The sequence below is a fragment of the Chenopodium album genome, chromosome 12, assembly GCF_948465745.1.
Source record: "Chenopodium album chromosome 12, dcCheAlbu1.1, whole genome shotgun sequence".
NCBI classification, from domain to species: Eukaryota; Viridiplantae; Streptophyta; class Magnoliopsida; order Caryophyllales; family Amaranthaceae; genus Chenopodium; species Chenopodium album.
The window spans coordinates 4,457,710-4,483,797 of NC_137845.1; the positions used below are offsets into that span (position 1 = coordinate 4,457,710).

Sequence of the window (26,088 nt, forward strand, 5' to 3'; positions counted from 1 at the left end):
GTCTCAATTTCCCATTGTAGCGCACTTTTGAGGTAAGATAATAATTGAATATCAAAATTATGAGCCTAATTTGATAATTGAATCAAAATTTGCTTGTTAAAGTTGCTATTTTTTTTGTGAGTGATATTTGGATTTAATCAAGTATTTAGTGTTGGGTAACTTGGGTTACCTTTGATTATATTTATACTAGTGTATTTGATTGGAGTATTGTTTAACATTGTAGTTTGTATTTTGTGATCGATATGGAGCCTGCCTTAAAATTGTGCAAGCATAAGGTAGGTGTATTATTTATTTTTGTCCATTATAAATATACTCGAATTTGCTACAAAATTTGTCACCCTAATTCGCGTTATATCCATGATAATTCATTACTTCAGTGTTCCGAAGCAAAAGGGGGTGAGTTCATTGCTGAGAATGATCGATTGAGTCAGTTGCCACATGATGTTTTGATGTCAATCATGTCACTTTTAACAATGAAGGAAGCCGGAAAAACTAGTGGCGTTGTTTACCTGTCTTGTTCTTCAAAGTTGATCCCTACTCCACAATCAAAGATAAACTGTTATGATGTATAATATAAGCTCACTTATAAATTACTATGTTATTGTTATAAGTGAATTGAACTACTTGTGTATCAGGTTTTACGGGGTGGGTTAACAGTTAACAGTGTGGTGGGAGCTCATCTTGGTCCTGTTATTGATGAGCTAAGGGTGATTTTCGACTTGGATGTCAAATTAGAATCTGATATCGATAAATGGATGGTTTTTGCATTCTCAAAACAAGTCAAACACCTTGAATTGGGCTTGACACCATTCTACAACAGAAGTATTTCCTTGATTGACTGCTATACTTGGCCTCTTGACTGTCGTATATCATCTCTTGCTCTGCTTGGTAATATGACATTCTTAAGATGTTTGTGTCTTAAATATGTCAATATATCTGGAAAAGACGTTGAGTGTCTTCTGCGTGTGTGTTATGCCCTGGAGGATCTTTGCATCGTTAATGGGTCAATCTACTTGACACATATAAATCTTCCGGATTTGTCTCTACAATTGAAGCATTTAAAGGTATTAGATTGTCCCTGTTTGATGTGCATTGACGTTAAGGCCCCAAAACTTGTGTCATTTACTCATCATGTTAGAGATTCGCCATTGCTTTCTGAGGTATCAATCGGTAATGGTGAGTTTCAAGGAGAGATTGTGGACCATGTTCTTAGCTCCCTTTCAACGTGCTTCTCGAATGTTAAGTTCATGAGTTGGGACTCTATGTTGGATCACCCATTTGTTGACAAACTTGTCAAGGTATTCCAATAGATGCCATTGTGAATAAATACCACTCCGGTTGCTTTATTTTGTAAGTATCATTTTCTTATGCAGGTGAATATGGGGATCAATAACCCACCTTGCATGACAAACCTCAAACATATGGAATTCCATGTTACAGCAAAGGGTAATGAAAGCCTACTTGGATGGGCTGATTTTATTCACCCTCACTTTTTCACATATTGTTTCAACATACATAGGAAAAGGTTCTCGTGAGAACTCCTCCTCCTCCTTTATTTGAGAACCCTTTTTTTGATAAATGAGCACATTATTTGTTCATTTATCAAATGTTGCTTACTCATTGTCATTGAAACAATTCTCACAAAAGGGTTCTCTTTCACATAAAGACCCATTCTCACCGGATTCTGGCCCTATATATATATATATATATATTTTTATAACCATTTCTGGAGTATTTTGCTTAACGATGATTGTGGTTTTTCCCAGAATGAGTACTGACTTTAGGAGAGATATAGTCAAACGCAAAGGGCGTCCTCTAAAAAGCTTGAAGACATTGGAGCACATTGGCATTCTGGGACTACCAATTGACATCGAGTTTGCTACCTACGTAGTTGAGAAATCCATCATGCTGAAAGATGTATTTTGTTGTAAATTCTGGGGGCCTGAACAAATTAGAAAATCTACAAAAAGGCGTATTAAGGAGTTTAGAAATACTTTGCCCGAAGGAGTCACCTGCAATGGCTTCTAAACTAGTACGAGTAGTATCTAAATTTTCACTAGATTCAAGTGTGCCTTTATTTATTTATTTTAGCTTGGTGATTATCTTCCATTCATAGCAGAAGCAATACTGACTTAGTAAGACATTCAGCTAGCAATGTTAAAGGGTTTTATTTATTTACTTTTTTTTTTTTTTTTTGATAAGGCGATCAGGTCTCAAGGATGAACTAACAATGTGAAAGGTTTGGGTTGTGACCTCTTATGTTCCAGGTAATGAAAATTTAAGAAATGGAGACCCGACTGATTAAGCTAGGACTTGATCGGAAAAACATGTCTAAAACTTAGACCGGACTGAATCTTATCGATTATTTTTGAAAATTTAAATAACATTATGAAAAAAGTTGAGGAAAATAACTTTGTAATGTTTTTCTTTAGTAAGTCTAACACCAAAAGGCTCCTAAAATAAAAGTTTTCCTAATTAATTAGAGATAACTTTTTATCATTTATAAAGATATTATTGCATAATTTAAGGAAAAAATTAATTAGATGATTGTTTAAATCCTCAAAATAATGGTATTTTCACATTTTGCCACGTAAATTCTCATTATTTCGTACATGATGATTGATTACCCAGACTCATCTAGGCCATTCAAGCCCAATAATCACCCACACCACAACTCAATCAAACCCAAATTCTACAACCTCACCATGTCCAGCTCATTCAACCAAACCTAGATTTAACCAAGCCTAAAAGTAAGCCTTTGCTAACTGCTACCGGTCAATCAAATTTTCTATGAGTGAATTTGAGATTTTACTAGAGGAATATAGAATAATTGACATATTGTCATATTGTCAAATATGCCAATTCAAGCCTAACTACTTATTTAGGTAATATATGAATATGATAATTGATCATCATCATGAAATCATGTTTATCATATATTTTTATAATCTTTTCCTACAACGTACATTATAAATTTTTACTAGAACAAATTTATAACTAAATATCTTGGATAATGTAATTATTGATACTACCTCTGTTTATTTGCAGCAATTTGACATAAAATATAGAGAAAAAATGTCTAATTATTGCAAATAATATGAAATGGATGTAGTATATACAATGTATAATTGTCTTATATTGGAATTTAAAAAATTGTAATATTCCTCACATTAATTAAAATGCAATTATTTTTTCTTCTATAATGATATGATTTGCTCTAATCATGGAGATTGCAACATATCCTTCACGATTTTGCATAGGTAAGCAGTAAGCTAGACATTATATAAATAACAGATCTTGTTAATCCATTTCCATGAAACTTTTAAAGGATAAAGTAGCAAAACTAAAAATGGCACCAAAATATATTTGCACCTCAAAGATTGTCTTCACTCTTTTGTTTGCGTTGTCATTCATCTTCTTTATTCAGGCAGTAAGCTATATTTCTCTTCTTTTTTTTCTTTTTTTTTTTGGCAAGACACAAGCTATATTTCTATAGTACTTAATTGTTTTGCATCATGAAAACTCGTTATCATTAAGTTGTCTTTCTAAGGTACACACACATCTATTCACATTTTGCAAAGAACTAGAATGAGCTATCATGAAAAGTATGTTACACATTTAAATCAAAGTATTGGCATAATAATTGGAGCTTGTCCATGACACAAATAACATTGGATTGGAATTGAAATGATCCATCTCTAATTGGAGACATGGTGCTAATAATATGTTAGACGCTACACGCATAATATTAATTATACTATGCTATATTTAGCATGGTACTCCCTTAGTATAAAAGATATTTATTTATGTTCTAATCTTTCCTAAAATGTGATGCAGGAATCCCAATAAGAATCAATGATTCCAGTTCAGACTGTGGTTTTATAGGCATTCCATGCAAATCAAAAGATGATTGCAGTGCTCCGTGTGAAGGAAAAGGATACCTTCCCGGCCTTTCTCTTTGTGTTCCTTATGGTGACAAGACACAGTGTTGTTGTTTAACGACAACTTAGTCCAATTTTCAAGCATGTTTCATATTGATAATGTAATGTCGCATAAAATAAAATTTTGCTTTTTCGATTTTTACGATTTTCATGTTGTGATGATGATCTAGCTAGAGGTTTGAACCGGTTAAAAGTATTTGTTAGATTTGTAACAAAACTCGGCTCAATTAAACATCTTCAACAAAGGCAAAAGTTATGTGAGATAGATTCAATGCCTAAAAACTTAGACATCATGTTAGCAACTCGTGCAAATATACTTTATGATCTTTTACTTGTGTTTTTGGATGATTGAGAAGTAGCAAATTCAATAAGTTATTATATTTAATTTCACATAATCTCAGAGTCAAACAAGAAACTTTCAAAATTCGCGAAAATTACTATGGAGCAAACAAAAAAAGTAATTGAAATGGATGACAACAAAATTCAGACTTTGCATCAAATAATACAGAGCAACACAACTTTCATACTCTCGCAACAGTATAGCAACTGTCGAGAGGGTGTAGTTCGAGCCACGTTTTCATTCTATACTTTTTTCAATAAATGATTGGCTTTTCTTAGCAGCCCCTACTTCTACAGTTGTACTGCATGACTGAACACTACTACAATGGAGGATCAACACGATGAATAAGCTTTGCTAGACAATGGGAACTTGTATAACACATTCATGAGCGTAGCCGTGTTGATCTATCTAAACATTTTGGATATACGATTTATCTAGATAAAATCTGAATGTTTGGAGCAGAGAATCGCTTTGTAAACCCGCGTCAATAGTCATAGCAACACAAGAGTACTAAACTGCCATTATCAAAGGAGCACAACATAACTGGCATTCAATCACATTCTAAGATTAAGCAAGATACGAGTACATGAATCCATAGATATAATGCTTCATTCAAGTGATTGAAACACAAAATATGTCTACAAAGAAACAGGTCCAAAAGACTGAAATAGAAAAAAGTTCCTATGAATTGTGACACTCAAAATTGCACTCCCAAAATAAATCACCCTAAAGGCAGCAAGTTTAGTGGTCAGGCATGTTCTTGATGATATCTGAGTCACCAGCTTCGATAATGCTGAGGCAACACACCCTGTAGTACTTCCCGCAGGCAGTTCCAAGATCAACATTGTCTGTAAATCACGCAAACAAGTTTCCAAATTAATATACACCGAATTATACATCAACAACAACCACTTTTCTCCAAGAATTTGAGAACTGTAGAATTCATCCAAATACATATATGGACTATAAACGAGATTACATTATGGATAGAAGGGCTACCAAATTGTGTAAAAATTTTAGTGTGTACAAACTAAGCAGAAAAACAAGTTGCCAATAACCATTAGAACAACAAGTTCTAACTAATGTCATGTAAACCAAGTATCAAGAGGTATAATAAGTAATGTACAAATAACCGGGAAACACTTACTTCCGTTGTAGTGGTGAACTCCAACCTTGGCCAACATAGCATAGTACTCAATCTCAGACTTCCTCAAGGGTGGGCAATTGTTTGAGATAATGATCAACTTAGCTGAAATAAATAATCACACTGTCTTAGTACGACATTTTAAATACCGACAAAACAGAGTTCAACAACAACAAAAATAACAACCCTTGAAACCCAAACCAAAGCATAATTCAATTCAATGACTACAAGAGCAAATCGGGCAATTGAGTTCACTTAAGTGCCTAAAAACCGAAAACATTCAACACGAGTTTTCACATGAATGCAAACACTCAGTCCAACGTAACTAAATGCACTGCATCATATTTTCTAAAAAGGCATTTCGGAACCCTATCAATCACATAATAGTGAAATGTCAATAAGCAATACATATCACTAACCCATGGATCACCAAAACACTCATTTCATCACAACCCTCATATTCGGCTATTCATCATTAATACTATAAATTCCCAAGTAAAGTAGCAATTAAGCAACGTCTCATCAAATGTATCACTATATTGCAGCAAATAGTCTCACACCAATATTTCTCAATCATTCTAACAATTTAATTAGGATTAAAACAATAACATTAATTACTGGATTATCTACCAATCATCTTAGCATAACATTATATTCAACTAAAATTATCACAGCATACAAATTTAGATTTGCAAACAATAAAAAATACCACAAATTTCAATAATTTAAACAAAAAAATAAAAAATCAAAGCATCCCTTAAACAATACGATAAACCCATATCAAATCAACACAAATGAAAAACAAGTTGCACAGAAAATTAAAATTAGGGTTTGTAAAAAAAAACAAACCTTTAGAAGATCTGAGGGTTTTGAGAACAGTCTTGTAACCAAGAGTGTACTTTCCACTCTTCATAACAAGAGCCAATCTGTTATTGATGCTCTCATGAGTCTTCTTCTGCAATTCAACCCAACATTCAAGATTCAATTTTTATCCATGAAATCAAAAATAGATCAATTAACTGGAAACAATAACAAGAATTTCGAAGTAAGAATAAGAAATTAGGGTTTACCGTCTTCTTTGAGGGAGCCATGGCAGCTTGAAGAGAGAGAGAGCGAGGTTGAATGAAGAAGGAGAAATGAACGAGCGGCTTGCTCCTCTGTTTAGGGTGGGAATTAGGGTTTAGTAGAAATCAGGTTATTTATAGATTGACGATTTCTGTAAGCCCATCAAAAAATATAGACTTTTATCTTTGTTGGGCTACTAATTGGCCCATTTTACTATGGGTGGAAGTCTACGATATATATTGATATTAATAAATGGTAGGTAAGTTTGATGATATACGAGTCCTTAGGTTGTTTTTTTCACTTGACTCGGAGTTGTTCTCTTTAAATTATTTTCAGTTTAGATTAGTTTAATTCGGTTCACTTCTTAATTTTCTTTTCTCATAAAATATTCAACTAGATTAGACTCGTGCATTGCACGATTTTATTAGTTTTTATTATCATGCATCAAATAAAGTTTTATCATTGGTGTAAAAAATAGTGGTAATTTTTTTTGCCAGAATAATGTATAGTATAGGTTAAAAAATAAAATAAATGATGACATCACACATAGAAAATAGAGGAAAATTTTTAATGCTAAAATGACACGTAGGATAATTTGAGGGTTGATGATGTCAGCAATGTTTTGTTTTAGTAATAGTTAATAGATTCAGTTCGGTTCAGGTCAGTTCAGTCAATCAAAACAGGCCATTGGTTTGATTTTTACACTATTTTATCTGATTAAAAACGTTAAGTACATAGTTATAGATTTATTTTACTGGTATATGTTGAGAAATTGAATATGTTTTTTTTTTATATTATTTTGATAACAACATACTAATTTATTAAATGGCTAAATAAAAAATTAGAAGCAATTACCTCCTCAAATGTCGAGATAAAGCCCTACTCATACTTGAGTCCAATCAATCTAAGGAACTAGGATAAGCCGTAGATGAACGGCTACATTAGCTTCCCTAATGGCATTTACAAAATTTACTAACATCAGATAAACTCGTCAATAGTAAGATTGTCTTTTACAATGATTCCAAAATACTAATTAGATTACTTTTTTTTGTTGGTCCTTCACCGAGTGTAGCAAGATAGCCAAGAAATTGAATATGTTGATGATAAAATTTATACAGTGACAAGTGTAATATAATATATAAAATGTTTAACTTTCTCTCTCTAGTTTTTTCTCTCTTCCAAGGGTGATCATTGGAGATTTTCCTTCTCGCTTCTGGCGAGGGGGCTCTAAGAGTCTCCTTGGTCTTGAGTCTTAACTATTTCTCCTCAAATTGTTTTCTCTTTTGTCTTTGTTTATTTTTCTTTTTTGCAGGTATTGAAGCTCACTCTACTTTGCCATTCTCGCTACCCTTCCTCTCTTCTTTTTTAAGGAAATCATGGATGGTCACCCTATTATGGATACGACCATGGATGATATCCCGGTTCCTGGAAATAATGAAAACTATTCCACTCCTCTTGGAGATGGTGATACCGTTCCTAACCAACCCATAATCCAAACCTCACCTTTGCCACTCCTAAATCCTTCTATGTCCTTTAGAGAAGCTGTTAAAGGTTCATCTCAATGGTTTCTTGAGGCTCGTGACATAGCTGTTTCATCCATTCAATGGGAAGAAGAGGATGTTACCATCCCTAACTCTTCCTGTACCATTTCCTTTGCTAAAGAAACTCTAGAAAAATTACGTAACCCATGGAAACTTACTCTAATGGGTAAATGCTTAGGAATTTCTGTTAGGCCCTCCTTCATAACTCAAAGAGTTCGTGCCATGTGGCGTCCAAAAGGCACCCTTGAAATCATTGATCTTGGGAAGGATGTTTATCTCTTTCGATTCTCTGTCCTTGATGATTATGAGAGAGCACTCCTGGGTGGTCCTTGGTTTATTCTTGATCATTACCTCATGATCACCAAATGGAAACCTAACTTCCGACCTTTTATGAACCCTTTCAACAGAATGACAGTCTGGATTCGTTTCCCGAAACTCCCGGTGGAATACTACGACAAGGATGCTCTTTTTGAAATTGCTAAGATTGCCGGTAATCCTATCAGGGTGGATTATGCCACTGACCATCTAACCAGAGCTAGGTACGCTAGGGTCTGTATTGATATAGATCTTACTAAATCCCTTATTACAGCGGTTTGGGTTAGTAATGGTTGGCAACAAATTGAATATGAAAATATTCATTCCTTGTGTTTCAAGTGTGGAATAATAGGCCACCTAAAAGAAAAGTGTCAATTGATTGATAAAGGAAAACAGCCCATTTCCACTTCCTTCGAGCCCACCACGGTTGCCAACAATGAATCCACTCTCAAAGATGTGGATAATGGGCTACCAGCTGTTACCCAAACTACTAATGCTAGCCCACCCCATGTTACCCCTTTTTCTGAAAATCCACTTATCCAATCTTCCAACTCATATGGCCCTTGGCTAATTGTTTCCAATAAAAAAATTAGCCATAAGAAAACAACTAACAAAAATACAACACACCAAATGCCAAAACCTTCTAACAATAAGAATAAATTAATTACCAAGAATATTTTATCCCAAAAGACCCCTACTACTCCTCCTTCCCAAGAAAACCACTTTTCCATTTTAGCCAATGAAGGAGAAGAAGATGAAAATCCTCTACCAGAAGAAAATATTTCAGCCGAAATTCTCTGTAAAGAAATTTCTATACTCAAGGGAACTGAAGAGGCTTGCGTGCAACCCAGATTAATTACTGCTACTCCCTCTGACAATTTCGGTCACTTGGCAATGGAGGTGGAAACACCAATCAACGCCATAGAAACCCACCCACAAACCGTCGACCTTCCCCTTTTAAACACTCCCAGTGAATTAAATTCTAACACTGATATCCACACCTCTTCAATAATCTCAAACATAGGAAAAAATTCTCTGCAAATTAGCCATGGAAAGAAACCCTCGAAACACCTCAATTCCACGCCGGTCGAAGCGCATTCTGGCGCGGCCACCGTGGCGCAACCGCCGGTTCTCCCCTCCATCCTTGGAAAACCGCCGGAATTCTCCACCAGCGTCGCCTCCTACTCCAATTCCCAACCTCAATCTTCCATCAACGGAGCTCTCCCTTGCTCCGCCTCTCCTGGGAACTCCGATTCCCTCTTCCCCTTCGGAATTCCGACCACCCCGACCTCACCCCTCCCTCCTGTCACAAATCCTCCCATCATCGTCCTCTCTCCCTCCGTCGACCACCATCTTCACCACCCCGAAAACAATTGCCGAAATACAGGAAATAATTCGGGCTTCCCATCTCAGAGCAGCTACCGGCCGCTGAAACCACTACTATGGGCCCCCCTAGAATCTCCGATAACAACGACCAAAATCTCCTTGATGCACCAGACCCTTCTCCACCTCAATCAGTCAGCTCCGTCCCCTGTTTCGCCACCACTCTCACCCAAACCTCGTTGGTGCAAGGAGCGAGCTCATCTCCTCGGTCGCAACCCAATTACTCCACCACCTCATCTGAGAACTCTTCCCATTCTTCCCCTATTATTCGATCCCATCGAGAAAGACGTCGAACTACCGGAAAACCTTATGATATTAACTCAGACTCAAAAGGATGTGGTGGGCCTCAGGCTAGAAGTCAACTTCTGGGAATCAGCATTGACAACAAGGGAAGTTCAAGCAACTCTATTGCCTCTATCGATGATGGAAATTTATCCATCGAAACAAGCTCAGCAATGGGAGGATTGGAAGATTGCCCTTCCACCTATCCCTCCGAAGGAACTCAAATCTGATTTTATTCAACTCCCCTCCTTTCCAAATTTAAACATGAAAGTTGTTTTATGGAATGTTCGAGGTGCGACAAGAAATGACTTTATCCCACATGCTTGGGATATTATTGCTGCTCATAAGCCTTCTATCTTTATCATTTTAGAGGCTAAAAGTAATGGAGTGTGTGCCTTAGAAGTTAGTAGACTTTTAGGGTTCAATGGTCTCCGTTTTATTGAACCAAATGGTACAAGGGGTGGGATTTGGCTCATGTACAATGACAAAGTTGAACTAGTGCTTTACAACTCTAACACTATCAATTTTTTCCATGCCCTTTTCAAGTTCAAACCTCATAACAATGAGGTGCTGCTCACTGGTGTTCATGCTCCGTCAAATGCTACGGAAAGACACCGCCTCTGGAACAATCTCAGAAACAACCTTCCTCCCGATGACACTCCTTGGATGCTCCTTGGAGACCTTAATGAAGTCACCTCGCCTGCTGAAAAAATGGGGGGAAGGAACTTCAAAATGTTGCAATGCCGTGATCTCAATTTGCTTGCGGACGCGGCTTGCTTTGTCGATCTTGGTTTCCATGGAAACCCCTTCACTTGGCATAACGCTAGAGAAGGGGCTGCTAATATTCGTGAGAGGTTGGATCGAGCAATGGCAAACCCGAGTTGGCTCAATACCTTCCCTAACACTCAGGTACTTCACTTACCTAGAACCTTTTCTAATCATAATCCTCTCCTTGTTACTTTGTTTAATAATAATATCTCTGGTAATTATCCTTTTCGTTGTAAAGCAGCATGGCTAGAACACACTTCCTTTAAATCCTTTTTTTACTAATAATTGGTCTTCTAACAATTTTGATTTTATTAAAGGAAGAGATGATTTCCTTCGAAATGTTAAAAATTGGAATTTTAATGTTTTTGGTAATTCTACTAGGATTAAAAATAATCTTATAAAAGAATTGATGGTATTCAACGTAGCCTTTCAAAACGTTTTTCGAACTTCCTGTTCAATCTGGAAAAAGATTTAATAAATCAGTTAAACTTAATTTACCAAACTGAGCGTATTTCTTGGGCACAAAAATCTGGGATGGATTGAAGAAAGTATGCCGATTGTAATACTAAATTCTTTCATATCACTGCTAAAATTAAGAATTCTCGTGGCATGATCCTTTGTTTAAAAACTACTGATGATGAGAATGAACCTTGGATTCTTGATCAAACGATTTTAAAAAATATGGCCAGGGATCACTTTATCAAAATTTTCTCCTCGGTCATTATCCAACCTGACCTTCAGCTTCTTAATAGATACTCTTACCCTAAGGTTATAGATTCTGATATCTCCATTAGTCTAGGTGCCATTCCCCTTCCTGATGAAATCAAAACCAATCTGCTTGCTATGAATTCTATTAATTCTCCAGGGCCGGATGGGATTCAAGCTATTTTTTTCCAAAAAAATTGGGATGATATTGGTGCTAGCATATGTGATTTTGTCCAAACCTGTTTTCGTAATGGTTGTATTAGTAATGGTATAAATGACTCTTACCTTTGCCTTATCCCTAAAAAAGAAAGCCTACTACCATGGCTGATTTTCGGCCTATAGGGCTTTGTAATACCATTTACAAATTAATTACCAAATGTATTGCCACTCAGTTTAAACCTTTAATGAATAATCTCATTAGCCCCTACCAATCTAGTTTCATCCCTAATAGGTCTATTGATGAAAACATTATTATTATCAAAGAAGTTGCTCATCTTTTCAATAAGTCTTCTAAAAAAGCTAACATTATGGCTCTTAAAATTGATTTAGCCAAGGCTTTTGATAGCATTGAATGGAGTTTCATTGAGGACACCCTTAGGGCTATCAATCTCCCTAATAACCTTGTTGATCTTATTCTTAGCTGCATATGTTCCCCATCTATGTCGGTCCTTTGGAATGGTCAAATTACTACCTCCTTTAAACCTTCTAGGGGTATTAGACAAGGTTGTCCCCTTTCCCCTTACATCTTTGTCCTTTGTCTTGATCGTCTTTCTTGTATGATACAAGAAGTTGTTAATAATAAATCGTGGAAAGCCATGAAAATTGCTAAAGATTTAGAAATCTCTCATCTTTTTTACGCGGATGATGTTTTCCTCTTTGGCAAAGCTAACCTTGACAATATTAATGTGATGATGAAGGTTTTGGATAATTTTAATAAAATTTCCGGCCTATCCATTAACATACATAAATCCAACATTATATTTCCCAAAAAGATGGATTTTAATATAAGAAAGTCTATTTATGAATTTTGTAATATCAAGAATACCACCTCCTTTGGAAAGTATTTGGGGATTATGATAAGCCCTAACAAACTCAAAATTGGAGACTATTATGACCTTCTAGATAAAACCTCTTCTAGGATTAAAGGGTGGCAAAGTAAACTTCTCAATATGGATGGCCGATCTACCCTCATTAAATCTGTCCTTAATTCCTTTCCTATGTACGCTATGCAAACTAATGTTCTTCCTAATGCTATCACCAATGAGCTCCAAAAAAGAATTAAAAAATTCCTTTGGAATAGGGTTGATAAAAATAGATACATCCCTAGAACTTCTTGGTCTATCGTTTGTGACCCTATTAATGGGGGTGGTTTAGGTATTAGAAATCTCAAAATATGGAACCTTACCTTCATGGCAAAGCTAGGGTGGAAAATTCTTACTCAACCAAACAAATTATGGGTCCAAATTTTATCTAAAAGATACCTTAAATACTCCAATTTCATGGATTGTCTCCCTAACTCTAACAATTCTACCATTTGGAAAGACATTCTTCGTGGTAGAGACATTCTTAAGAAAGGATTAGCTATTACCATTGGGAATGGGGAGGATACCTCTGTTTGGTTCCACCATTGGATTGGTGAAAAACCTTTCTACAAAGATGACTCCATCTGTATCCCCAATAATAAAGGTCATTGGAGAGTCTCGAATATTATTAGAAACAACAGGTGGTATCTCCAACCCATTTCTCACCTTCTACCTCATAGTATTATCACCTCTATTCTTGCTACCCCTCTCCCCTCTTTTCACTCCCCTAAGGATAAACTAAGATGGTCTCTTCACCCCTCCGGTTCCTTCACCATCAAATCAGCTTATTTCTCTTCTCTTCCCTTCCTAGCTTCCCCTCTTCCTTCCTAGCTAATTTTCCTTGGTCTTCATTGTGGAAAACTAAGATCCCTTTTAAGTATAGGATGCTCCTATGGAATATAGTTAGACAGATTCTTCCAATAGGGACCATTCTAGCTACCAAAATCCCCCACTTTGACCCTATTTGCTCTAGGTGTAACTCTTCCAATGAAGACTTTATTCACCTCTTCAGAGAATGCCCATACTCTTCAGCTCTTTGGTCTATTATTTTTGAAAAGTTTGCTAAATCTGATTTTAACTACTCTGAATTTTATAATTTTGATTTTGAAAATTGGATTACTTTTAATTTGGGTTTAGATCACTCTTGGAAAATCCTTTTTTGCCTTGCTCTTTGGCATCTTTGGTCAAGAAGGAACAAAATGATTTTTGAAGGAATAACTGATTCCATCTACTCTTGCTTTAATAAATTTCACCACGATTATTGTATTACCTTGTCTATGTCTCAGGCCATTCATGTCAATTCTACTGCTGCTTCTTCAAGCTCACCTAAGTTTTGGTCCCCTCCTCAAAGGGGATATTACAAGCTGAACACCGACGCTTCTTGGATTAGCTTAGGAGTAGCAGGTGCGGGTGGTGTCATTCGCTGTCACTCAGGCAAGTGGCAAATTGGTTTTGCAATGAGAATCAAAGCTCTTGGTCCTGCCTCTGCTGAACTTATGGCAATCAATGAGGGATTGATTACCTGCTATGCTAGAGGAATTCGCTTCCTTGAACTGGAAACTGATGCTTAGGCCGTGAAATATATGCTTGAAAATCCAATCTACTACATTGACCATGAGCTTTGCAACCTTATAAAGGATTGGAGTGTCACGATTCTTCATGTCAAACGCCAAGCTAACAAACTTGCTCATGGCTTAGCTGAAATTGGAAGATTGAGATCTGAAGATGACACGGGTTACCATTTCTACTCTCCTACTACTCTTTCTTCAAACTACATGGAAGAACTGGCTCACTCCCTTGCCATGGTGGGTGACTCCTGACCAAGCAGCTGCTACCTCTCACAGGCCTGCTACTACTGCTGCAGACCTCTTTCTGTCAACTGAAGATCTTGCTCGTGCTGCTGCTGCTACTCATTTTATTTCTTCTTGCTTTCATTTTCTAGTTCAAAAACTTATGTTTGTTATTGTCTTTAGTTGCTTAGCTAAGATTCTAAGGCATGGTAATTTTCTCCCTTACGCAGCCTGGTTTCTTGCTATGCTTTCTTCCTTTCGTTTCCTCTGGTTAGTGCAGGTCAACCTGTACACCCTTTTGATTTATGGTTCTCAGGGATGCTCCTTAATCACCCCTTTGTAATATAATTTCGTCTCTTTTATTAAAAAAAAGACAAGTGTAATATATAAGTCGAGTAAAGTATAAACAAAGGAAGTATTATTTTTCTTTTCTTTCTCGTTTTTTGAATGAAGATATTTACTGAGTAGACGTATAAGTGTCATAATCTTTTTACAATAAATAAGTGTATATTATGTGTCATAATCTTGTTTCTACCCAAATCATATAATACCATGCCCATCATTTTTTTCCACTGGGATTAGTATTTGCAATCCCATAGCATACAACAATTTATTATTATAGACATTTTGAGGGGTATAGTTGACATATGACCGAGAAAACACATATCATAGAACAATTTATTTTTCCACATTGACTACCTGCTCAACAAAACTCTTTTAAATTAAATTCTATTGTCATTACATCGTTCATGAAGGTTCATTTGAAAATAATTAATAAAATTAAAAACATCAAAAAATACTCCTTCCTAATAAAAATGACGGGAATCGAATAAAAGTTATTAAAGATTAAATATTCATACTATTATTAACTAAACATTAGACGACATGAAAATACTATCCACTGCATGGTTTTCTTTACATGGTATGACAACCAACCTACAATAGTGTATACGTATCTAAATGTATTTAATGGTATTCTAAATTTGTGATGGTACGGTATTGATCGTATGCCAATATTATCGAGAGTTAGAATAATGCTTTTGTTTAAACAAAAATTATAAAGTTGATTATATTATTGATTTACTGCTAACTTTGTATCAAATAATTTCTTCGCATCTGTTCGGTTTTGCGTGTAGTTATGTAGTATACACCTGGATACTGACAACAAATAAAGTGGGAATGGTAGGGGAATTGTTTTGACGGCTGTTTGGATCATAATTCTCACTATCAATGTTATTTTTGTAGTTTTGGTTAAATTTAACATTTGGTTGCCTTTAAATATAATAATTCATATTTAATTTAATTTATTTATTAATTAACCAAAAAATAAATAAATAATATAGTAAAAATATTATTATTGTAAACCGAGTATGCTATTCATGCAATAATTTTAATTTAATATCAGGATTCCACGGTTTAAATTAACAACCAATAAAGGTAAATGTGAAATTATTTATTGTTGACAATATCAACATTTTCAATTAACATCAACTATGCATTAGTGGATTTTAATCCGAATTAGTGTCAACTCACATATTGTGTTGTTTCTGATGAATTTTTATTAAACAACGATGTAATTAGTTTCAAAGTGTTATATAGGCTAACTTTGATAAGTAGATATTTAATATTTTGCACTATCAATATTGTATTGATTTTTCCCAAACTTGTTACCTATATTTTTTATAAACAATCACAGACTTCATTCAATAACTTTATTAACAGAACAAAAAAAAAAACCTTTGTTGATAAAATATAGGTACATCACAATTTTTTTTTTATGTGGTTGACCATTATAGGGGTTAATTCGTTAGTGTTTTAAGGGTTAGTATAATATGGGTTACTTGGTTAGTGTAGTAAGGGTTAGTTTGTTCTTTTATAAGTGATCACACGGTGTGACCAGCCACACAAGACTGGTTGTAGGTATTATTTATCGTAAACTCTTTTATTTAAAACTTAAAAGTTTATATTTTATTATATAAACCAAACTTATTAACCCTTACTTTTTTTTTTGAAGACTATTAACCCTTACTTTATCGTATTCAGTCCGATTTAAAACGGTATACTTCATATAAACCAAAGTTATTAATTCTTATTTTATCTTATTCAAACCGACTTAAAACCATATATAAACTAAACTTATAACAGTAACTTTTATTTTATCTCATTCAATTCGATTTAGGGCCTGTTTGATTTATTGAGCTGAGATTCCCGAGAACAAGTGATAATCCTTAATCAATCTAATAACCCGTTGACCCACACCGACCCGAATACTCCTTCAAATTAACCCGCAAAAAACCCAGTTTCCCAATTCGGATTAACGCGCTCTCTTTCCTCATCTCCTCTTTCTTCCTCCTCTTCACTCCCTCTCACCCCCAAATTCCTCACACTTTTTTCTCTCTCCTAGGGTTTCGTTTCGTTCCCCCCAATTTTTTCATCAATGGCGGAAGTCATGAACATGCCCGTCGATTCCGTCGACAATCGCCGTCGCAGCAAAGAAAAACCCGACGACACTCCCGCCGATTCCTCCCCACCGCCTCCTCCGCCTCCACCACCGCACCGTCGCCGAGATCGCGATTCCAGAGAGAGAAGAGATGACCGAGATTTCGACCGTCCTCCACCAAATCGCTACTACGATCGCAACAATCGAGGAGGAGGTGGTGGTGGTGGAGGAGGAGATAGGGATAGAGATTACAATAAGCGAAGTAGAGGTCTTAGCCCTAGCCCTCCTCATCCTCCTCCTTATCGAGATAATCGTCGCAATAACTATTCTCCTCCTCCTCGAAGATCTCCTCCTTATCCTCCGTTTAAGCGTTCGAGGCGAGACGATGGGTATGATGGTAGAAGAGGTAGTCCCCGTGGTGGTGGTTACGGCCCCGGGGATCGAAGGTTTGTTTGGTTTTGAATTTGTGGTTGGGTTGATTGTTTTTCTTGGCTATGTGATTTAGTTAAGTGGTAATTGAAGTTGAATTGAGTGTTTATTTTTATGCATTCTGATGAAATGGGGTGTTGCTTATGCAATTTTAAGTAGGATTAGGCTTATTTTTGTTGAATTGGGTGGACTTTTGTTTGTTTTAACTGGGAAATCTGTGAATTTTTTTGTTTCTTCATAGGCTTGGATGAAATTGGATTCTTTTGTTCTGTTTCATTGGTGGGTAGAACTTTAGACTGAGGATATTGATTGAATTGTGCCTAATTAGAATTTTGTGCGTGATCCCGACATTTTAGTGTAAAGCCGAAGGTTTGGAATTTGTCATGTTTAAGTTCGTGAGTTGTAAGTTGGAACATTGGATCGACAGCCATAGCCTTAAGGATTTGTTAGATGAGTGTCTTACTCTGTTGCAATTGATTGGTGATTTTCATGCATCAGTAGGCTTCGCTATTGCCTATTGCCTATTGCCTATTGGGGATCCAATGAGTTGCTTATTAAAGACGGGGGTATAGGTTTTGTGCATATTGTTAAGCTTTACAGAAAGTCCTTGTCTATCTCCCCGTTAGCTGTGAGTGTTTCTTTGTGCTTATAGCCTCAAGGTTGCTGATTATATAATTAGGGCAAGTTATAGGAATTGCTTTATTAATTTATTCTATCTCTCAAGGCTTTAGAAGGCTCTATGTTATGTCACACACGTGTTGGTTGTATATCTCTATCCCCCCACGCATTGGTTTATCCAAATCTCTTGAGTGTTTGGCTGCATTTATCTGTTTTTGTATTGCTTCTTGTAGTATTGTTTGTCTGTAAATGGATACGATCTCACCTTTAGTCATGTATCAGTAAAGTAATTATAATTTTTATTTATAGGCCAATGTTTTTCCATAATACAGGTTTGGCTATGATCACCCTGGTGGGTATGACCGTGAAATGGGAGGTAGGCCAGGTTACGGTGATGACAGGCCGCATGGTCGGTTTCGTTCCGGTGGCTATCCTAGTGGACCATCTGGTAATTACTGCTTCTTTAATCTTCAAATTTTCAGGATAAATTATTGCTGTTCACTTTTTTTGGTGCTGTGGTCACTTTGGGATGCCTTTTTGTGTCCCAATTCTAAGAACTAAAGTGTTTGCTCTTCATGAAGTTATTAGGGTCTGACTAGTAGTTATTTTATGTATTTCACAAATTTAATTTGACAAAAAAATAATAATATGAATTACATAGTATTCTTCGAAGGAGTCTAATTATATCTCAAGTTTCTTGGAACAGCCAGATGTAGCAATTTCAAAGCCTTGTTAACTTTATTAGTCGATTAATTTACATTGTTTGTGTTTAATTTATTGACATGTATGCCAAGTGATGCTTTTGAAAAACTCCTTTTTTTTCATGGATACCAGTATTTTAGATTTGCAGCTAGTTGGTCATTTTGACATGTCACATTAGATTGACTGTTTATTCTCGTGAATTACAAATGGGGTTGCACTGTATGCTTTATACCATGAGAAAGTCTAGTGTATCTACCTTATCCTTGCATCTTTATGTTTTCGCTCTTTAAAAAGGGAGCTACTTGCTGTTAGATATTAAGGCTGTGGAACTTTGAAGTGATCCTTCAAGCTTTGTCCTGCTATGCTCTCATTTTTTGTTGTAGATGCACTTCATTGGTGGAAGGCTGTTAAGTGGTGCAACCAGCTTTTATTTTACTGAAGTTTCTTGCATCATTTGGATTACTTTCCTTTGGGCTATTGAGTGTGGACATGTTATGAACACTATCGCCTTTCAAGAGGCAAAGAAATATATCACGGATATAGGGTTGAAACTAATGAACTCTGCTATGAATTAACTTGGGTTTCTGAGCTTGGTTCCAGAAGCTCGGTATATTTTATGTAATGGTGCTGCCAGCCCTTATGACCCGTCAAATATTGCAAGATCACCTTTTCTCAGAGACAAGTTTGCATATTTCTTCTCACCCTTAGAAATAGCTCTACACTTGTTGAATGTTGGTTGATGAGTTGTTAAAACACTTGTGAGGATATCTTATGCTTGTTGGGCTAGGACAGTTCTTGAAGAAATAGTGTTTTAAATGGTTGGATTGAGGATTTCTTCTTCAACCATTTGTGATACTATTTTTCCAAGCAGAGTCCAAGTTGCCCAGACGGGCCAGATCTAGTCATTCTTCTTGGTGATATACAATCAAATTTCCCCCTTTTATTCAAGTGATCTAAATAATTGGCTGCAGGTATGAGTGATGTGAATGAGCTAAAAACATATAATTCCCTGCTTTTGCTGATTGCTTAATTGCATTCATGTAGTAACATGCTGTCCTGGTTTATTTCCCTTTTTGCCTTTGTTGTTTTTCAAACCTTCTTCCGTTTTCCCTTCTTTTTTGTTTCCACCCTTGCCTGCAGCCAAATTTCTTTTTCAGCCATAGTGCTGATTCTTCTCAAGTCCCAATTTCATGCTTGGTAATGGATATTGGTTTAAGTTGTATTAGATATTGTTTTGATTGTCTCTATGTACTTATGCTAGATTTTGACTTTGCTGTTATTCATCCATTGTTCTAAGTAATTTGTATTGCAACCTGCCAGATTGGGAGGCCGGACGTGGTGGTTATGGTGACTCATCAAATGCTGGGAATGCTCAAAGGTAAGTGTTTGATCTCTACTTCTACTTATATCATTAAAATTTCTCCATATTTATATCTCGTGTTTCTTTCTTAACTGCTTTCCAATTTGGTAGATCTTATGTGAATCCTTTAATTGATCTTTATTCTTATTTCTTACACATTATTATTGAATATCAGTGAGATTATTCATAGGTTTTTTTCTCAGGTTTTACACTTGTCACTACATGACTATAGTAAACCACATTGTATTTACATTGAAATGCAAGGGATAAACAGTGCTCGTTGAAAATCATTTGCTTAGTACTTCTATGCTATTATAGAGTCCGTGTCCTCTTTACCTTGATGTTTATTCAAAAAGTCAGCTAAAACTATTTTTATGTATCTAGGCAGGGTATCTGCTCTAGTCAACCCAGATTAGCTGTCTTCACTGTAAAAGAAGTACTGGATATTAATTAGCTATTTTATTTGTCTTTTCTAAGACTTCTAACATTCATTGAATAGTGAAAATTTGACTCCCTCGGAGTTAGAAGGCCTTTAACTGATGGTTACTGCCAGACTTAATTTTTGGCTGTTAGTTAAAAGTATGGAGCTGTTTTGAATTTGGTCACAGAGGTTATATTTTCCGTTGTTTTTTTTTTGGTAGAAATACCTTGTCTCTGTTATTAGTTTTATTAGTGGTGAAGGAGGGTGGGTAGAAATGCCTCAACTTCTATTGGAAATTAGGGTGATGAAATTTGATTGACCATGCACATACCTTTATATCTGTCCTTTGATACTAAGGGAAAATAGAAGGGGAATAGATAAAAGATTTAATAAAAGGATGTTTAGCCATCCTTCTATGTTACTATTTTTTTCTTTTTCTTTCTTCAGCACTTCTAGCTTAAAAGTTCATATCAACTATATGAGCATGTTTAATTTTGTGTGATTTTGGAGTCAATACAACTTGCAAGCAATTACAATTTTCAACGCGGTGCATTTTTTCTGTACATTTTTTGCAGAATTTGAGTGAGTTGAATTTTAAAGTTAGCTCGTATCTTTTGGTTTCTGCTTAAATATTACATATTATTGGTCTATGCTCCCTCTGTATGGGGATTGTTTCATTTTGCACAATATAATAGTGGTACAGAGCAATAGGAAAATTTAGCCGAATTCAATTTGACGATAGAGGTTTGGGTTGTTTACCTGTGATCACCGTATTTTGGACAATTATGCTATAAATGTGCATGACCATTGGTTTGCATCTCAAATGACACCCTACAACAACTTTGCAGCATAAGTGAAGCTCTATATGTTTGTATACTGGGAAAGCTCCATTCATACAGTTTTTATTTATTTATTTTTAAATTTGGATTGTTAAGTTATTATTTCACCTGCTTATAGCTACAGCATTGTACTGGCTGGTGGTCAACTATTTACTTTTTCTTTGCAATCTTTAAATTCAGTTTACAAATATTTTTAAACTAATCAATTGTTTTTTTTTGGGGGTTTCCAGAGAAGGGTTGATGTCTTACAAGCAATTTATTCAGGAACTTGAAGATGATGTAGTACCAGCTGAAGCTGAGCGTAGGTATATAAAGTTTTAGTTTGTAAAACTGCCATATTGAAGATAAAATATTGACAGTTGTTTTACACCTGATGTTATATTTATGTCATTTGATGATATCTAGGTATCAGGAGTACAAGTCAGAGTACATCTCAACTCAGAAACGTACATACTTTGAGGCTCACAAAGATGAAGAATGGTACTTATTTTTCTTCCTTCTAATAGGCAATAATGTTTCAAGTTTGCAATTTGCTAATTGCTTTTGAACTTCCGATTCAGGTTGAAGAATAAATATCACCCCACAAATTTGCTGACTGTCATAGAAAGGTACGGTGCATCTCTATATGAAGCATGTTGATCATTGCCAGTGCTTGCTCTTTTGTCAAATATATGTTCAAGTGTATATCTCAATGCCTCTGATATTCATGCTGTTTGATATATAGGAGGAATGAACTCGCACGCAAAGTTGCGAAAGATTTTTTGTTGGACTTGCACAGTGGGAGCCTTGATATGTGAGATTCCTGTTCTTTTATTCTGAGGCAATATTTTGTGCGGAGTAGGATTAGATGCTTTTATGTTTCATTCAGATTTTTATTCTTTGTTATATTCATCTCCAGGGGCCCAGGTGCAAATGCCTTTACCATTAATAAATCAGGTCAGACTAGTGAACCAAACTCTGAGGATGAGACAGATGTTAATGGTAAAAGGAGGCGGCATGGTCGAGCTCAGGCTAAGGATGCTGATGTATCAGCTGCACCTAAGGCTCATCCTGTTAGTTCTGAGCCCAGACGTATTCAAATCGACATTGAACTAGCTCAAGCACTTATCACAAAACTTGACTCTGAAAAGGGAATTGAGGACAACATTTTATCCAAAGATGATGCTGACAAAATGAGTAGAGATAGATCGCATAGTGGATCAATTGGTCCTGTTATTATCATACGTGGATTAACTTCTGTTAAGGGCCTTGAAGGCGTTGAGCTTTTAGATACTCTTGCAACTTACCTTTGGCGTGTTCATGGGGTGGATTATTATGGCATGATAGAAACAGCAGAACCTAAGGGCCTCCGGCATGTGAGAGCTGAGGGGAAGAATTCTGATTTTTCTAGTAGTGCTGCAGATTGGGAAAAGAAGCTTGATTCACATTGGCAAGACAGGTTGCGTAGTCAGGATCCACTTGAGGTCATGACTGCCAAGGAGAAGATAGATGCTGCTGCTGTTGAAGCTTTGGATCCCTTTGTTAGAAAAATTAGGGATGAAAAGTATGGTTGGAAATATGGTTGTGGTGCTAAAAGTTGCACTAAGCTCTTCCATGCTGCTGAGTATGTCCACAAACATTTGAAACTTAAACATCCAGAACTCTCGATGGATGTTACAACAAAAGTACGAGAAGATATATACTTCCAGAACTATATGAGGTATGCCTTTCCCTTGGTTCTTCTTTACAGTGTTATGTTGATTGTAGGATCCTGAATTGCTTACATGTTTTCTTTTTGCAGTGACCCAGATGCCCCCGGTGGGCAACCTGTGATGCAGCAATTTGTCCCGGTATGTGCCTTTGAGTTATTCAATATATTAAAAGATGCACACTAGATTAATACCATTTTTTGTTACCATTATATATTGAATAAAGTAAACTTTGCACTTTAAAGTCAAACCAGTGAGTCATAAGCAAAGTACAAGCTCTATACTTGCTTCTTAATGTTAGACCTTATGAGTTGTTTACCTGGAGTTTAATAATCTTCTTTCATGTCCCTACCTAGGTAAACGTAGTTTGATTTGATACTGTTTATATCATGTCTTTTGTTTTACCAATAAAGGGCTGTTCCTCTAAATCACATTTTATTAATTTTCAATTAGAGAACTTTTAATTTATCAGTAAGTTAAAAATTCGATAAGGATAAAGCTTTCATGCATGTTTTTTGTGTTATGCTGAAGCTATGGATCACGATCGATCTTCTATTCCTATATAGCCCTTCAAGGCTATGCTTGGAATGAAGCATGAAGGGTAAGTGGGAATCAGTTAGAGGTTAAATTAAGGGTTTGGTGGAAAAGGTTGTAAAGCATTGTCAACTCTGCGAATTGTCAGCTTTCTTTTTGAGTTAATTGCTCCTTATCTTCAGATGAAATGGCCACTGTATAGATTTTGTAAGTTCAACTTTCCATTTGCCCATAATTATCTTGGTGACACCTTTGAATGAAATTTCTTTGTGGTTTGGTGATGTCAAAACTTTCTTTCAGAAGGATAGTTTTGGTGTATAAACTCAATTTGTCCAAAATGACACCTAATTAACAGCCGTCTATATTCTATAGGAATGGAGAGATTAGATGGACAATAGAGATATGTCAGAAATCTATTACCTACAATAGAGGTTGTTTATACAGTTGCATGATAATTTAACTCACCTACTAGCTTTGATAATTGATATTACCCAAGCTAGGTCTTCTATATTGATTTTAATCTTTTATTGTTTCATGTAGAAAGACAAGCTGCAAAGACGAAGGCCTGGTGCTGACAACCGTATGAAAGATGATCGAGGCAACCGTAGAGAAAGAGACCGGAATGGTGGTGAGAGATTTGAAAGATTAGAGAATCCTCAGGCTGAATTTCCTCCAAACAAAGATGCTCCAGAGAAGGGCAACCCTGATGAACCAATGTTTGAGAATTTTGGTGGACAGGGCATGCACGTTACTCCTTTTGCCACTGATATTGCCCCCCCACCTGTATTGATGCCTGTTCCTGGTGCTGGGTATGTATGGATTATCTGTATCTCTCTGGTGTGTGTATGTGTCTGTCTGTTGACTGTTGAAGAAAGTTAGCTGTTTCTGTTAATAACTCAATGGAAGATGCCATATTTTAGAGACCAAGTTTCTCTCTACGTAGAGCATTAAGTTAAAAAAGGGGATTTATGGGACAGTTTAACAAGAAGAATAAGTTATTTACCAACTCTCTCCTTCCCTCTTCCATGATTCGTAGTTTTCCCTCTTTTTTAATTGTTTCATGGACACTATATCATTCAACTGTAATGATGCTTAGGCTTTTGTCTATGTGATACGCCAGTCAATAATTTTGCATAAGATTTATGTTTTGATGAAATTTCTGGAGTTCTTAGAGGGTTCGTAGGCTATGACCCTTTGTACTAGCTAATCTTTATTAGGATCACTACGGTGGCTACTGTTAGAAACTTGAGGCAGATATCAGTATTAATAGTTTGAGTTGTGAATGCAGCCCATTGGGACCCTTTGTGCCAGCTCCTCCTGATGTTGCAATGCGGATGCTACGTGAGCAGGGTGGACCCTCTCCTTTTGATGCGCCAGGGAGAAATGGGATGGGCGCACCTCCAATTATTCTACCGCCTTCTTTTCGGCAGGATCCTAGACGTCTGAGAAGGTACTTATTTTTTGAAGATGTCACTATCCTTTTTCTTGGCTTAATATGGTTTTCTTTCTAGTAAATACTCTGCATCTTCTAACTTTCATCTTTAATGGTTTGCTGTTAGCTTAGGTTATGTTGAAATGAGTCACTTATGTAAATGCCTTAGACGTTCTTAGGATATCCTCTTTTGAAGGATAACACAAGGAAAATGTTGTCGTGTCCTGTGTTAAATATTGCAGTGCTGGATGCCCAAAAAAATATTGCTGTACTTTTATTTTGTCTCTGTTTTAGAAACTGTTCTCTGAGATAGCATGAACGATGCAGATTATCGGTGAATCTTAACCTAAATATACTTGAAATTATTAATTACTGCATGGCTAAATAGAAATGTGATCCTTTTGCAACTTTATGACCTACTCAGTACTAGACTAGTGTGAGGCCTGCTAATTCTTAATTGTGGTATGCTGGTCCTCTTGTTTTCACATGGTATCATGTAATCTTTTTCACTGTATGTCTGTACCATAAATTTTGTATTTTTTGTAACTTGATGAAGAATAAATTTTGCCGTTACTCAACTTACACAATAATTGCTCTTGATACAGCTACCAAGATTTGGATGCACCAGAAGATGAAGTCACTGTGATCGACTACCGAAGTTTGTAAGGTTGATGGAATCAAATAATTTTGCCTTCTGAAGGGGTTTGTGGTGCACTTGCTGTCTTACCAACCCTACTTCTGCTTGGATTTTGAGATTCAGACAGTGATCAATGTTTACTGCCGTGTCTTCATAATTTGGGTTGGCGGGGTTTACTGTATGTGATTTAGGTCAAATCCCGGACTTCAATCTTGAATTGATGATTCGTGTAAATTGAGACCGCCTGTAGTCATTTTTGGAGGCACTTTTTACTTTTACATCTTAATTTTCGAAGCCTGTTGTGGAAAAGAGAAGCTGAGATTGAGTAGATAGAGTACAAAAAATTCATTAATTTGGCTTCCAATGTCTCCATTGTGAGTTATTTCTGCGGTAGACACTCAGATATTAGCAGGATTTGCGTTTGTCAGTACTTTGAAACAAAATATTTCAATGAGGATAATTTATTTATGGACTGTTAATAAGATTCATAAGCTAAGTTTCATTAATTTCACATTAGTTGTATCTCATGCTGTATACAATCTCATACTATCGTCCTGCCTCCACGTCCGCAATCTCATTGCAATTAAGTATTTGGTCAAAATCAATCACCAATTTACTGACTGAAGAATTGA

At 36.0% G+C, this 26,088-nt stretch overlaps 2 protein-coding genes and 1 pseudogene across 2 annotated transcripts; 2 read left to right on the forward strand and 1 right to left on the reverse strand.

Annotated features, from left to right (window-relative positions):
• The first annotated feature begins 242 nt into the window (after window positions 1–242).
• Window positions 243–2,028, forward strand: LOC145570700 (uncharacterized; annotated as a pseudogene).
• A 2,836-nt stretch (window positions 2,029–4,864) lies between these two features.
• Window positions 4,865–6,638, reverse strand: LOC145570103 (large ribosomal subunit protein eL30-like). Its single transcript, XM_081629095.1, has 4 exons — window positions 6,496–6,638; window positions 6,275–6,380; window positions 5,429–5,530; window positions 4,865–5,129 (listed from the first exon to the last, which is right to left on the reverse strand). Exons 1-4 carry the CDS (start codon window positions 6,514–6,516, stop codon window positions 5,023–5,025), a joined length of 336 nt encoding a protein of 111 aa, XP_081485221.1. The 5' UTR covers window positions 6,517–6,638; the 3' UTR covers window positions 4,865–5,022.
• Window positions 6,639–16,689: 10,051 nt separating this feature from the next.
• On the forward strand, window positions 16,690–25,967 carry LOC145570104 (serrate RNA effector molecule-like). Its single transcript, XM_081629096.1, has 12 exons — window positions 16,690–17,242; window positions 18,176–18,291; window positions 19,866–19,923; window positions 21,396–21,470; window positions 21,571–21,645; window positions 21,726–21,773; window positions 21,890–21,958; window positions 22,064–22,864; window positions 22,946–22,994; window positions 23,928–24,196; window positions 24,676–24,837; window positions 25,425–25,967. The coding sequence occupies exons 1-12, from the start codon at window positions 16,794–16,796 to the stop codon at window positions 25,483–25,485; spliced, it is 2,232 nt and encodes a 743-aa protein (XP_081485222.1). The 5' UTR covers window positions 16,690–16,793; the 3' UTR covers window positions 25,486–25,967.
• Window positions 25,968–26,088: the final 121 nt, after the last annotated feature.